Below are 16,841 nucleotides of genomic sequence, written 5' to 3'. Positions count from 1 at the left end.
TTGTGATCTGGGTCACCAGTATGGGTTTGTGATCTGGATCAGTGGTACGGGTTTGTGATCTTGATCGGTGGTATGGGTTGTGATCTGGATCAGTGCTAGAAGTTTATGATCTGGGTCAGTAGTATGGGTCGGTGGTATGTGTTTGTGGTTTGGATCAGTGGTAACAGTTTGTGATCTGGGTCAGTGGTATGGGTTTGTGATCTGGATCAGTGCTAACAGTTTGTGATCTGGATCAGTGGTATGGGTTTGTGATCTGGATCAGCGGTACGGGTTTATGCTTGTGATTTTACCATGTATAAATCAGAAATTTGACATACCTTCATAGAGTTGTGCATACTGGGGAAAACCAGCGGCCCTCAGCCAAGTGCAAGCTTCTGAGGCTTCTAATTCTGCAACGCACAAGAATATAAATATGGATGAAAATATCATACAAAAACAATCAATCCAATTCCAAATTTTTTTAAAAAAAAATTGAACACCATTTCAATAAAGCAACTTTTACTGGATATCAAAGAAAAGGCATCTGCCACAAATCACAAATGAAAACATTTTTCTGTGTCAAATAAGCAGATCATAAAATCTGCCCGCCATTAAATCTAAATAATGTTACACATAATTATAGTAATAGATTTTTAATACACACACAGCACACAAGCAAAGTATATTACACATAAAATATACAAGTACTGAAGAATTTACTCAAATTATGGGGATTTTGCTGACTTTTTATATCTGCTTTTCGTTTACAGGAGATATTTTAGAATATTGTTAGGATGTGCAGTAATTTTACTGTTTGTCAAAATATACATAAACACCACTGAATAAATACATTTTTGTAATGTTAATTTGTCAAATTGCACCATGCTACAAAAAAAAAGTCAGCAAACAAAAAAGACAAATTGCATAGGAGTACTTATGCTTGGAAAAAAAGTATTTGCCAGTTCCGGGAAATTACATCAATTAGGACGTTAAATAGAGTAAGGTAAATTAGCGAAACATCATAATTAAAGTATTTTGATGATCATAAAAAGTTTCCCAGGAAGCGAGGTCTATAAAACTGTGGGTATCAGAACACACCACAAATGGGGCCTGTCCTACCACCTGCCATAGGTGAATCTCGTTAAGGCTTTGCCAGTTAATGACTCTCATCTGATTACTAATGGGACACTCGCAGGCAAACACACGCAATTTCAGACCTTGAGTGCGCTAACTTGCGCCTGAAACACACTGTAATTAGTTTATCACAGCCATCAGGCACAGAAACAATACCTCAGTGAGAGCCTGCAGCAGTACTGCATCCCATTTTTAATAGCAACACTCATTTATGCAACAGAGGACCTGTGCAGTGGCCCGAGGTCCCCTTGTTCTGACGATAGGTATCAACGACTCAGTACAGGAATGTGAGGCTTTAGGTACATGTTTACACCTGTATTAGCCTAGAGTAAGTGGGCTAACGACATGAACTGACAAACTACCCAGTCACGGAATGCATAACAAAGACAGTCTTACACCAAAACAACTGTGGTCTCTTTTTTCCCTGTGGTTTAGTCTTAATTGCCTTGTTCATCTTCAAAAGGCATGTCAGCATCATAAAAGCATAAATTCTGAGATAATAGTTAACATGAAAAGGAGCTGAGATACTAGTTTGAATGCCTCCTTTATATGCATGTATCTATATTTAAGGTAAAGTGCACAAGTCCTGTTTTATGCAAGAACTTTATTGGCTTTAAAACATCAGAGAGAAGGACACACTTTTAGAGGTCCTTTTTTAAGATGTGAGGAAAAACTTGTTCAACAACATGAAAGGAAAATTCAATTTTGAAACATGTAATTTTCTTCAAAGTCACATCGCCACAATTTCATTGAAGTGTAATCCCTGAGCAATCAGCTTTCTTCGTCAGCTTCAATACTTTGACTGACAGCCAAAAAGCCCAAAAAAGAAAAGAAAAAAAAGAAAAACCAACTCAAAGCAGTTTTATACATATAAATATATATATATATATAAAGAGATATATCTGCCAATCAGATTCATTGGCTTGTTCATTCTAAAAACCAAAGTTCAAAGCACTACAGCTTAACTCTTCCTAAGGTCAAACAATATGCAAATTAATGAGGTCAAACTTCTTCACCTGGACAGGTGTCTCAGCATTAAGGACAACGATATGCGGGTATTTTATCATGACTGATGAGCAGACAGTCACTGATAAAATCTGAACAATCGCTGACCATCAATAAACCAACAGCCATGACTACCTGGTGAGCAAGTGAGCATACATGTATTATAGTACAGGTTAAAGAAGCTAAGCTTTCATGTGTAAGTACTGGGCATCAATAACCACCCAGGTAAACATCAGCCTTATCAATTTTTCCCTAATTTCCACTTCTAATGGGATCGCATGCACACTTGTACACACACACAAAAATCCCCCATGCAGAGATTTGGTTGATGGGCTTTATATAGGCACCCCAGTTCAAGTGCACTTCAGTTCAACTTCATTAATTGCTTATTCGGGCATGATAAATATAACAGATAGGGCAGCCTGCAGGATGACCCTATAGAGTAGTCAGTGCAGACTAAACACTTCAGTGAACCAGAGGTTTGTGTGGCGGCCAGATGCAGGGCTTTACCACACTAACCCTGCTGTCAAATGTAGATCGGCCGAGATTTCATCAGATGCTGTGCTGAATTTAATCACTGTATTTAGATGCATTTTTTAGATGCAGACAGGGATATTCTTGCCCTTTCATCATTAAGCTGCCTTCTGACTTTTATTATTTTTTTTCCTACAGTTCTTCATGTATGAAGCAGCTAACAGATTTATTTATTTATTTGATTGGTGTTTTACGCCGTGCTCAAGAATATTTCACTTATATGATGGCGGCCAGCATTATGGTGGGGGGAAACCGGGCAGAGTCCGGGGGAAACCCACGACCATCCGCAGGTTGCTGACAGACCTTCCCACGTACGACTGGAGAGGAAGCCAGCATGAGCTGGACTTGAACGCAGCTAATAGAAGCAAATGAAATACAGAGATACAGATTTGAGCATCCATTCCATCAATTTTTTCTCATGGAGAAACTTCATCATATGGCAAATTCAGACCCTAGCACTGGCCTTATGAACAAAAATGTTTTATGCCACATGAAATCTTACAACTCTTTTGCCTAGCTTAATTGAGTTGTTCACTTTTCTACACCCACAAACTAGACTAACATCATAGAGATGAAACATTCTCAAGTAAAATGCAAAATGATAAAATAAATAATTACTGTAAGTGTTAAACGTAGATATAGACCCCAATTATATATTCGCATGTGTACCCACAACATCAAGCTAAAATATTGGTTGATCTATTTTATCACCCAATTTAACACATGTAAGCACTTGAACATGTTTTTCATATCTTTTACACTTTCCTTTTATGTCAAAGTTAATAAAATACACATAATTCTAACAGTGCTGAAAATTCTTTAAAAAAAGAAAATCTTTTTTATAATCCAGTCTCTATAATAGCAGTCATAACCATGTTATTATACATGTAAAGGGAAAAAAATTAGGGCGTACAAATAATATTTTACAGGTCCCACCCATCATTCAACAGTAAACACTTGACAACCCAGCACTGCCAATTGCAGATACCATCTACACATTTCGTGGAAGTTGTAATACCTCTTTGCCGTGGCATAGGTGCCATAAACGCTGTCCGTCAAATCGCATCAGAACCTGCGCATACCTACGACTGCTACTTCCAGGGCAATCAGTGGTTAAATGTGAGGAAAGCTGGCTTTTAACTTTGGGCTTGAATGACCTTTTCTATGGACTAGCCTGACTGAGAATAAATTCTTACTTGCCCTGCGGCCAGAGGCCAATTAATACCATATGGTCAGCGATGGGAGAACTGGCTTGCAATTTTATGCTACATAACGGGATCCATATAACCACTTTAACATACTTCACATGTTTACCCGCGTATTTTCACTCCCCAGGAATGCTTCTGTTTCCTGCTTCCTTCAAGTCTTCCACAATGAATTAGACTTACAAATGTTCATTGAGAACTTGCATGGGTACAGAATTAGAGGTGCAACCTGTAAGCTACATGTAAAATTGGAGAACTATAGAAGGACGTCGTAACCAACATTAATTCTTAAATTTCATTTACAGACATGTTGGTTATTTTATCTAGGTTGCGTGTGTAATTTTTTTTTGTTGGTCTTTTAAAACATTTATTTATAAAGAGCAAAGGTATCTTTGAAATGAGAGTTATCAGCAACTTATGACAAGGAAGTATGATGTAGTCCAAAATGATGAAAGAATTACCACTTTAAGGTGGATTCGGACTTTATGTAAATGATCATTTAAAGTTTAAAGTGAAATAAATTACATTGACAAAAAATTACATGGAAAAAAAATCACAAAAATTCTCCTGTATTTACCTCAAGAGAAAAATATATATACAGTATAGAGCCATTTGAACGCAGCACAAGTCATCTAGAATTCCTATCTAATACAGGTTGGTTAAGTTAGTTACTGAAGAGAGAATCCAAAATCTTCAATCTTCATTCCTCAATCTTTTCGCCTATGAAATTTGCATTTCGCAATTTTCTGGGCAATTTATGCATGGTTTTAATTTCGTTAAAGGAAACATTTCCAATCTCCATTCATAAACTTAACTGCTATTGTATTTAAGAAAAAAATTTGGGATTGGCGTTAAAACACCAATCACATAAGTGTATTTAGAGCCAAACATTATTTGTATACTTATTCCCCCTACAACAGTAATTAATAGAATTGCTGTTTTTTATGTTTCTAAAAATTCTTCTTCTAAAGTTTAAATTGAGACAATTAGAGGGCATTTACATATACATGTAAGTTTAAGTCTTCTCCATGAACAAATATTTTGGCCCCTTGCTCCCTTAAAAATACACTGGATTTAATGAATGAGCAAAAAATCTTGTTTCTTCCTTAAAAGAATATTCTTTTTACCAATCTGTCACATTATTTTGACAAATTAAAATCTGAATTAGCAGGAAAAACAACTTTTAACCAACATTCAAGAAGCTTCTGTCACTCAACAAGAACAGGTGTGTGGTTTTTTTAATCGCATGTTCTGGCTCGTTAACCTAGGTAAGCAAGAGTGATAATGACCAGGTAAAGGCTGGCTGGATAAGAATTTTCTAAGCACGTGTGTGCTAGCTGGCACAAAACCAAGCCATCCTAGCCCACAAACAGGCTATAGGTGAGGAGTTACATGTACACTACTGCTGAAGGCCTACCCATGTGCTTCTGGGACTTCTACCGTATTTGCTGGTTGTTGTGTGTACATAGAATTCCGAGTCAACGCGACAGTCAGCCGGGTGAATGTGTGTACAACATAGCGGTGATCAGTTGTCCTGTATGTACATGTGTACCTCAAAGTAGGTGTAGGAGTGCCATGCTGGTAGCTAGCCACAATCTGGGTCAGTTCCCTGTTAGTGACAAGGTTCACGGAGAGCCCTACAACAAGAGCTACAACTGGAGCATATCTTGCCTTACCTACGTGCTTGGTAAGGCGAGGGGGATTTACTGACCTATCCCGCAATATCAGCCTACCTGATCATGCATTCCTGCCCCCAGATAATGACACCAGTTTATAATAAACAGTCACATACACGTACATAACCTTCTCCCCATCACCACTGAACCATCACGGCTAAATACAATACAATTGACGCCCGGCATTTATTATTATAAAAATGATCGGTAATTATACCTCCGATATTAATGATGCCGCATGTAGCATCTACTTACTGTAGCCGCGGTTTTGTCGCTTGTAGCAGCTCGTGTACGAAAACCCGGAATCGTTGGGCGTGTTGTCGTTATATGGTCGTGCTTGTGGCATGGTCTCTTTCAATTTACATGACAAGCACCACCAGGACATGCTACGGTTGTTACTTGCTGGCTAAAGGGCTGTGCTTTACACATAGTCGTTGAGATGGGTTCTGCCAGCTTTCACGTACACGTCCTCATAAGCAGTTAGCTCCCTCCCACACCCTGCGTATATGCCACGGACTGGCCAGCTCTCCCGCCCCACACAATCAATACTTGCTCATTAAGCCAGTCGAGGTGACAATCAGCAGCACATGGAAAGACGGGGTGCCGGCAGAGAAGAGACAACAGCCACAGTCGTGCAGCTGTGCAAGATCAACACAGATTATACATGTACCTAAGCTGTCTTGCCCCCACCGTCTGTTGGTATCGTACCTTCCAGGTGGGGTCAGATTACCCTGTGTACCCAGGGTAACGCTACATAGGCACCACAGCCGCTACAAGAAGACCATAACACCACACCTGGCCAGCTGTCTGCCAGGAGAGTCCGGCCTATCAAACGTTAACCCATAACCCACATCACAAGGTAATCCTTCAAGGCCAAACTGCGAGTTTCATCGGCTGATTTCTCAAGCTCACCCTCCAAATGTCACCAGCACAACGTGTACCCGCAACAGGTGGTAGAAAGGCCAGCTATATGCGCAAAACACAAATCTCAGAGGAACGATTACATCTAAATCACCTGTGTAAATTCCTGTAGCCGATGAGCAGACAATATAGCGATATGTAGGAGATAATGGTAGTGTGTAGATCTCAGCGATCAGGTAGGCCTGGCTAAAGGCGTCTTAAGGAGCCCAGGCTGTCCCACGGGCTGTTTACAAGGGGGATGATCCCCGACCGGACTGACCTCCCTGTCCAACACACTGCTAAGACCCTACACACACAAGACACATAGAGCACAGAAATGTAGGTGTCAAATTTCATAGCACTCCTGCCAGTCCCTCTCAGCCAGCACAATGGGATGGGGTAACAATGGCTCTGGGCTCACTCAACCCTGATACTTATATACACACACAGAGAAAAGTACAGAGAAAGAGAGAGAGAGATAAAAGTGAGTTACGGAGAACATGAACAAGGATGTCCGTAGTCATCATCTTTGTTCTTGAAGTAGGCCAGTTTTTCAGAAGCTTCATTAACCAGTTTGACTGGTCGGCTGGCTTTGGAATAGCATCTGTCTACCTCCTGTCAAATCCCCTCAGGTTACAGCCCCAATGACAACTCTATCTGGCCAGTGGCTGGGTCCGACAGCCACTCTCCCTCTCTCTCATACCTGAATAACTGAGCCTTCCCCCCACTCCACTCTCATTAAACCATTTCACTATTCATGTCAAAGTTTAGCAGGTAAGAAAACACCTCAGCTGGCCAGAGCTGTGGTACACTACAGGCTGACTTCACCCTGCCAACCCTCACCCCTGACATTACTCAAATAACCGACCTCCGACCCCTGTCATAACAGACAATGGCGAGCCCGCCATCTGAGCAGATACTAGGTTGCCATGGACACCTGGCTGCATTCCCACAGGTTGAGCTGCTGCACATTCCTCAGTTTGGCTGCAGAGCAGCATGTGGACATTCTTTGTGTGACATACCAAACAGAGAGTATGACATTGGCCGACTGGTTTCAAACCAGCTGGGATTTGCCTTGGTTGATCAATCTGAAACATGTACCTTACCAATAGTCTATGGTACATATTTACATTAACTAAACACTGCATTCCATTTCCTTTGCCACATTCTATTTTTTCCACGCAAGATCAAACACAGGTAACAGAATACCTCCTTTCTAACAGAACATGTCCCTTCTAACAAAATTACCATATGTGTAGAACCCTGAGTAATATTACGGCCTTATGGGCAGACACAAAGACGGACCTGCAAACAGAATAGTGGTCATTTCACCACTTTCCTTTGCAGTTTCACAACTGATGCTGTTTCCAACCACAAATGAAAAACCCAGAATTTGGGCAGACTGAGGGACGGACAGACAAACAGAGAGACTCATAATCACAAACTATATGAGTCCTAGATAAACCTTCAAAAGGTGTACTGATAAGGACTACAGGAATACATGTAGAGTGTAAATGAATTCGAACAGTATAGATAACCTGAAAACATTCACATGCAGACAAAATGCAATATGAATTACACAACATCTGACAATTCTTCCTTCAAACGTTTACTGAAGGACACAACTGGACAGTCTGAACACCAGAAACTGAGAGCTGAACATAACACTTGCGTGGTCTGTCTAGACTGGCCAGAGAGTAGACATAAAGATTATGACATCAGCAATAAAACACTGCATATGAATAAGCCCACCATCACATACAGTGACAAACTGAATGGATGTACGGTTGACCAACCAATCGGTTAATAAATATCACATAACTTCTCCCATCACTGAGACCAAGAGTTACTACTTGTTTTTGGATCTAACATGAAGTTTTGGTAAATTTACTCACATATATATGTAACTTTAAAAAAGTAAGCTTTCAAGATGTGGAAGACAGCCACAGCTAGGAGTTTTATGGATATTCCTACACCTAAATGGAGGATTTTCAGCACCCTTTTAATATAGGGATCAGTTACTGGTCTGAAGGCCTTAAGATGTCCCTGAAATAACAGCATTACCTCAATCTTCCTTTTTTATGGCTGAAGACTATGGCTGTTCAGTAAGTTGTTTACAATCCTAGATGAACAGACATAAGGACAAGAAGACAGAAAGGTGAACTGATGTAACATCAGATTAAGAGATGCTCAACATTCATCTTTCTCCAATGTCTTATTTAGATTGCTGGAAAGATGTCAAAACACAGATGAACAAATTAATGGACAGACAGACAGACAGACAGATGGACGAACGCATAGTTGAGATAACATCTCAGTCTAATGCCTTAGTCTGCTGGTAAGTTGTGTGAGCAGGCCAACATTTCCTTGAGGTGTACAGATGATCAAACAGATGGACAAGCAGAGATATAAACCCAAAAACTGATATCTGATCTTCTACGTTGTTCAGTTTATTCAGCCTGATGTCTCTGAGTGTTGATAAAATGATTGATGGAGTGGAGGTTTTTTTCACACTTGGACCGATATGCGAACAGGTGTACAAATACTTGCACAGACTTCATACACATTCAACAGTTCAAAGATACAGGTACGGCTTATGACCGTTTTGTCAAACACGAACAATACGCCTTATAGAAATGAATCCACACGTGAAGCGCACAAATTATGCTTATCTACTTTTGTATTACATAACAGACAGGAATTTTGACCAACACGATAGTGCTGTTCATGTCAGTCCGTTCATCTTCGTTATCGCATCACCTGATCTCTCAGCTTTACTGACTTCATAAAAGTTGAGCAACACATGAACAGTGAATTCGTTTCACACACGTTTAATCCTGTGAATCCGCTTCAAAATTACAACGATTGCATTCCCAATTGTAATACATTTTCTTTCACAGTGTTTCTGAACTCACCACAAAGCCAACATACCCCATCTAGACCCAATATACATGCCCAAGTATATAAATCAAAAAGGATTTGTTGTAAATTTCAGAATTATGAGGATGATGTAATACCCCTATTCAGAAAAGTGAGTTTTTGTCAACAATACACTCAAGTCATTCCGGACATGATTAGGTCAGATCAAAACCTAGAGTGCCATTGTTATCTCTGTACTCCATCTCAGTCCCAGGAAGTAATATTTCCGTCTAAACATTTAAACTGCTTGGGGTATTTAAGTTCAGAAAGCTGTGTACCGAACTGAACTTAATATATCTATATATATATACATCACCTAGACATACAAGTACAAATACAGCATTGATGTAGAACATCAACACTGCTGGGTTTTTTTTACGCAGTGATGATTAGTTACATAATCAAACTCTTTATAAATATGAGTGCCATTCAGTGCAAACCGTGGCAAGGACCTACGCAAAGTATAACAAATATTCTATGACAACTCCCCTTATTCCATGTAACAGAAATGCTGATATAGATACTCACACCTCTGCTTAGCACAATGATTGGATTAGTATCTATAAGTGTTGCCAATATCTATATATATATATATATATATACATACATGTACAGTACACTGAAACATCAACTATATAGCACAAGCATTTCGGAAACATTGCTTTTGCTGAAAATGGATGAAACATCCCCAAAATTGAACTTGATCCATATGATTATCTTGTTATGATGAAGCCATGAAAGAAACTTCAATTCATTATGAACTGTTTTGAGGAAAGGTTCGCAGAACTGCTTAGACAGAGCCAAAACAGACAAAAATGGCCATGATATTGTCCAAACTGGAAGAAACATCTCTAATATTGACCCTGATCCCTGTCATGGTGAAGCCTTGTACATGTACCAAGGTCAAATCAATACAACTGATTATTCTGAATAAAATTCATATGAAGTCTTGCATATATACATGTAACCATCCACTTGCTTACAAATCCCAAATGAAACTTTCACACATCTTTACATTTTCAGAATTAGAGAAAGCCAGTAACAAATCCAGACAAACTTTATTCGAGCTCATAATTATCGGGCCGCATCACTCGCATGAGGCAATGGCAATTTGACGACAAGGAGAAAGATAACATGGGAAGGTATAGGGGAAAATGAGCAAGATTGGGCGATGCTTTGAAAACTGAGGTGGATAGTGACAGGAAATTATAGTATGTCGGACAACAAAACAATCCGCACAGCACGTGTGAACTGTCAACAAAGCCTAAATTTTGGACCTGAAGCAGAGTTTGATATTAACTCATACATTATTTAGACAATATTTTCACTTCTGTGTCTATGTGAATAGACCATGGGGACAAGATGAATATACATGTGTAAAACCATTACCTGCAATTAACGCACCATAAATTAAACAGTGAAGCTTTCTGATGAAGGCAAGGAAACCCAGACAGGAATTCACACTATGAAATAATTTACCTGGCCAGAGTTTCCAATGTAAAATTACAGCTGTAGTAAACTGTTACTGTTATTTTGCCCACAATTCAAATAGCCGAATACTTCATCCTGGTTTTGTGAGTTTTGATAAATTTTGTTTATGGGACTAAACATGTAAGCATGTCAGCTAATTAGTTTTGAAGCACAAAAAAAATTAATGTTTCACCTTCTTGTTAGGATTTTCTACAGAAAAACCTGGATGTTAATGATGCAAAACAAAACCCTGAATGTTTACACAAGATACAGAGAGCATGTATAAACACTGTCAATGGTCTCTTTGTGAACAGTCTGGGATCCTTCCCACTTAAACACATTCCTGGCCCTCTATCTAGTTGGCCTTTGCCCCTAGGTACCCCAGGCAGAGCCGGCTGCTCAGGGTGATAGCAGACCACTTTATCACCTTCACCCACCTAGTGAGGCATTGAGCCCTCGGTATCACAAACATGTGAAGGTAAGACATATCACACAGAGCAATTTACCCACAGATTTCAAGTTGGTATATTGAGATTTATGAAGTGTTCAGTGGGTAAATGTAACCACATCCATTTATTTGTAAACAGTATTAACAGTAATATATTTGAATCAGCCCTATTTAATTGGTATTAAATACAAATTATAACATTTTAATCACCTATATTTAACAGGTATTAATACAAAAGTGCAATTAATTATTTTTTAAGGTTCTAGTAATTTTTAAACAGGAAGCAAAACCATTTCAATGACACCAAACTTGATATCCACATTAACATGAAATTTCCCTCCTCCATCATTTTCCTGTTAAAACCCTGAGACTACTACATGTATAACAGTTATATTAGTCCTGTAAAAACAAAGTTAATCAATCAATTGGGTTAATATCATGACAAACCTGATATAATCCTTCCTGGCTGTAAACATGAATGAACCTTCACACAAGTAGGAAAACCTGGCAATGCCTACTACGCCATTTACACAGGATTCACATGCACCTAAACCTCAACTTCAGGACACTGTTTTCAAACTACAAGTACCTCACCTTATTTTCCATACATATTTTGTATATCATTTCACAGGATATACACCTATCCCAGGTCAGACCCAACAACCTGATACCTTTATGTCAACTCCAATTCCCCCCTCCCCTGACCATCATCTAACTTTCAAATCCTGGAAGCCTGATGACTTCACAGGACTTCAAAACCTAGTTCTTAAACGGTCTATCACATAACACAACAATGGGGATAGCATCCCGCTGCTGATCATGTGACTACTCACCTATTCGCAACATTGACATGGTGTTTTGTTGGAGAGAATAAAACCCTCTTAAAGATGCGTAATGTAAGGTATATACATGTGACTCACAAAGTCCCTAGGGAGCGTGCCTGCGGTAATAAAATCGTGCAAAAGGCTAGATCCTTCTAAGGTATAAATCCATAGATTATGGTCAGTGCTGACAAATTAAGCTACAAGTAATTAATGTGAAATATTTTAACCCTTGTCTAGAGAATAACATGGAGAATGAAAAAAAAAGTTAAAGTTCTCAGTTATATACAAACTTTATATACCTGAAAATAACATTTTCACACATTCAGACATGTCACCTTTATTGCTAAGAGAAAATGCAATCAAATAACCACACTTAATTTTTTCACACCTATAAAGATATTCACTAAAAGAAATAAAAATATACTTTTCATTTAAAACGGAATTTTTTTTTTAAAATGTGAAATCAAGAACAACTAGATTTTAGTACAGGTACAAATACATGTATTATCATGCCTTAATTCATGTGTGACTAAACTAGCTGAAGAATGAAATTCACTTAAATTCAAGTTGGTTTGAAGTTTACCTTTGAGTCTTCTCCTGCGTTTGGCACCCACATCTCTATCAAATGACCCTTTTCGGAATCCTCTCACACGAGCACTAAAACTCCGGGTCCAGGAATGATTAGGGTTTAAAAAAGTCATTCTGCTGAATGGGTTTCTCATACTTTTCAAAAAAAAAAAAAAACTTGTCCAACAGAATCTAAGTTAAATCATCACCGAACAACGTGTCTTACATTTCCGTGTCATGACGGGTGACAATTGAGTTGCTTCAGAACAGAGCCACTGTCAACTGACTCAGGGGAACCTGTCAATCAAGTCTACAACAACCAGGGTAGTCAGTATACAAATCTCCTTATGTATCAAACATTTTGGATGCAAAAAAAATGTTGCTGTCACAATACGATACAAAAGAGAGAAATTCAAAAAAGGCTGGTTGACTTTGCCATCGGGTAATGGATTATTCTAGTGCCACAATGGCAAGTTGGTGACCGGGTGCAAACACATGTCGCAGCAAGGTGAGTGCGAAGAGCGCGCGCCTCAGCAACATTACAGTCGGATGGTCCGGACAACAGTGCGATGTGTAACAGTGGAACTCAGTAACACCCTTGTTCTAGGGCGAAAAATTACCACAAGAGACACACATGTGGTTCCAATGTGGCCATATGGTCATACAAGATCCGCCCTGTCATTTCCCAATGCTCATGAGCTGGTGCCTTGGTATTTCCCTCCTCAATACCCACTAGAACTGATGAAGATAACAACCACCAGCATCCTGGACTGATCTGGATGAGGACAGCTCAAATGGCTCAGCATCACACTACACAAAACCTCTGTTCACCAACAATTAAACATCTAGCTGGCTCAATGTCCATATCCCCAAATAGACTTCCTCCAAAATCCTGGGGACCTATTAAACCCCCATCCAGCAAGCACACACACACACAGACAGCTGTCCACAGTGATAACAACACCAGACCAGTGGACACCCTAGTTTGTATGTACACACATGAACACATGAGGGACTGCAGAGTACCATCATTAAAATCCACACTGGTTTAAGGGGTGTGGGACCCAAACCTAACTCTCATTGGTTGCTGGCATCCAGACTTATCACTGAGACCACCTTAATTCCTGTGGGAGCAGGGATCACTGCCTTTACCCTGGGAGCCCCTGAACTAAGGCTCAGCCCTACACCTCAACTTCTGCAATTCAACTTAAGCTCACTCAGTTCCTGCTGTAACTATCTTCTGGCCAATGATCATCTGCTCGGCAGACCGCTGAGCACATACCATCTCAGCACAACAGTATGTGAGCAATGCCTCATGAAAACAACTACCACAAATTCATTATAACAAACGTTCCAAAAATCAGAGTACCAAATGTGCGGTTTTATCCTGGGAGATACATGTGTGTGTAGGCCCTGTATCTTCTTGTATCATCACCAGCCAAAAAATGCATATGATTTCCGGAGTTGCACAATTTTTCCAAGACCAAGGATACAGACAACGGAAATGTCAGAAATTGGCACATCCAGTAAATATGGATTTGATTTAGTAATGTGTAATTTAACACTTCCATTAAGTTTTAAATATCATCAAAATTATATATAATGCTTTCCATAAACTAAACCAATCTCTGAGCATTTGTTTTTTTTTTTTAATTGATTGAGGTTAACTACCGAATTCAGAGTTTCTCAATTTCACAGATAATGTAATCAATCCAATCTCACATTACTAAACTAATATATCCTATTTCTTCTGAAATATGGGACACCTGGTCTGCTCATTTTAGCCAGTATATATGTAATTCTAACAGGAATATTGAATTTCTTTTTTCTCACATGGTTAGACCATCTAATGAACAACATACGAATATTTTTACTTCTCCAAAAATCTGGTAACGAAATGTAACATTCCATTTTCAACACTACTAATATCTGTCGCAAATTTTAGTAGAATTAAGGCAAACTTTATTTAAATATTTGAAGAAAGACACAAGTAATAATTAAAATCAACTCTAACTGCATGCATTTTAACACTGCATGCTTAAAATGCAATATCTTAACTTCCAATGATGGATTGAATGATTATGGTTTAATCCTTTGCTCATCGGCATATTAACGATGGACGGATATCAAATTAATTAGTGGGACTGCATAAATATCAATTTCCTTACTACAAATCAGCTTTATGAATAACTGCACATATTCTAGCTGGAGACAATAAAAATTATAGCGGGCTTCAGAAATACAGGCAGTCAATAAAACAATATCATAATTTGACAAATTTTTTATTTTTGTGCTTGTATTAAATTAGCCAACTTAATTTTTAAAGAATTCCACCACAGTCAGCTGTTTTAGGAAATAATTTTCTAGCATTTTATGAAATTCCCTGAAGATAATTTTATTAATTCCTTCATTAGTTAACATATATAGCAAGTATCATACACGTATACAAAATAAACTTCCACATTTTTTCCCAGAATTATGGACACAATATGATATGTAGCTTTAGGAAACTGTTTATTTGTCAGAGTATCAAGGTTTTTTCACAATACCTATTACATCACATTAAATCACCATGCACATACATGATACTGCACTATGTCTCAAAACCACTCCTCAACTTCTAAATTATCGGTAGTGTCAAATGGCTATCTGGAACAGTCCTAGCACTCAAATATACACTGAACAGAGATAATGAACAGGTGTAGGAGACATATGGTTATCAGTATGGATGATAAATAAATGCATTGCAATTGCATCTTCAGAACATTTTCGATGGCCACATACACTGAAGGTTTATGTTGACCATTGTATCTACATGGTGCACTAGTCACTTTTCTTTACAAAGAAAATCTATCACAAAGACCATTTTCTTAAATGCACACTATACTATAACTGATGATGGAGGGCGATGCTTAGGAAGGCAATCCCTAATCTACATCTGAAAGTCCATGCAGACTCCATACATACGTGCAAAGTACACTCTTTGCCAAGACACACATGAGTTATGCCCCCTGTACACAAACTCAACTGAGTTATTTTCTGCTGGACATGTGCCTTCTGTTAAATGTTATAACTAAAAATGGTAAGAATCTCACAAATACAATGAGCCTAAGGCATTATCAGCAAATTCAATATGCATATGTAAAATCAAAAAAATTAACAGAATAAGAGACATACATACAAAGTTTCAAAATGGACACACTAAGAGGTAGGCAGATTCATTAAATGGCCAAATCTTTCAGGAGTTGCAGACTGTTTTACAATATCTGAACTTTCCAGCCAAGGACTCATGTGGGAATGAAGAATGGTACTTATATAGCCAGATGTATTGATTCACTCTGTTTGTAGAATGTTACAGCCAATAAATATACAGCATGAGAAGTGTGATAAATAGCATTATCCAGAGACAGGCTAAAACCACAAAAGACTGGCACTGATTGGAAAACAGCTAGTGAGATCACAGTAATGGTCTGTGTACACAGACAGTCTTAAATCCTGAGATTAGACACTGTCTTCACTGAGTGCCTGATCTCTCCCCACAGCTCCAGCTGTGTGGGATTTGGGGGCTAGTGTCCACACTATAGCTACAGCCCCTCCCCACATCCCAGGTGGGGCAGGGGTGGGAGGTCTTTGAGGAGAGATCAACTGGAGGCCATTGTGATCATCATTCTGCTGAGTCGGCATGATCTCCTGCAGATTGTGGTACACCTAGACAAATAGGCCAGCTTGTCACCCTCTCAAGTTATTTTAATCAAGGTGTGAGTGGTCCAACAGGATTTTGAGCACACTGTAAATTGGAATTCAATACACTGAATGATTTTTCAGCTGTTAAGAATCTATTAAGTGCCCAATGCATTGCCCGTCTGGATAAGCCTTAACTGTATCAATTCAAGAGTAACACATGTATGTTAGGAATTCTTTGAAATATTTCTTCATTTCTACTGAAGATTTGAATGTCTGTGTTCTGGAAACTATAAAGAATTTTGATGAACTTGATCGAAAAATACTCTTTGGGCAAATATCTATACAAAATGCATCAATGATAAGGGTATTTTTTTCTGAAATGAAAACTCCCACCTACTACTCAGGAAAGACTTGTTGATCCACAATCCATCCATAAATTCATAACACCAAACTAGAAAATGTTCCCGTAATTCTCAAACCTTTTTGCATGTTTGCG

At 38.7% G+C, this 16,841-nt stretch overlaps 1 protein-coding gene across 2 annotated transcripts in view; it reads right to left on the bottom strand.

Moving 5' to 3' along the window:
• LOC135472246 (rho GTPase-activating protein 7-like) overlaps positions 1-16,841 on the bottom strand; it is a 40,486-nt gene that overhangs the window by 20,024 nt on the left and 3,621 nt on the right. The window contains exons 1-2 of one of the 2 annotated variants that reach the window (XM_064751654.1): positions 12,678-13,353; positions 318-389 (exon numbers count right to left, since the gene is read on the bottom strand). In XM_064751654.1, coding sequence (XP_064607724.1) covers positions 318-389; positions 12,678-12,816 — 211 coding nt within the window. In that variant the 5' untranslated portion in view covers positions 12,817-13,353. Of the gene's footprint in view, positions 1-317; positions 390-12,677; positions 13,354-16,841 lie in introns of those variants that run through there. The other variant, XM_064751653.1, reaches the window with a different exon arrangement.

The sequence above is a fragment of the Liolophura sinensis genome, chromosome 8 (genome assembly GCF_032854445.1).
Source record: "Liolophura sinensis isolate JHLJ2023 chromosome 8, CUHK_Ljap_v2, whole genome shotgun sequence".
NCBI classification, from domain to species: Eukaryota; Metazoa; Mollusca; class Polyplacophora; order Chitonida; family Chitonidae; genus Liolophura; species Liolophura sinensis.
Note: the sequence above shows the minus strand (reverse complement) of the source record. Positions and strands in the feature narration are given on the sequence as shown.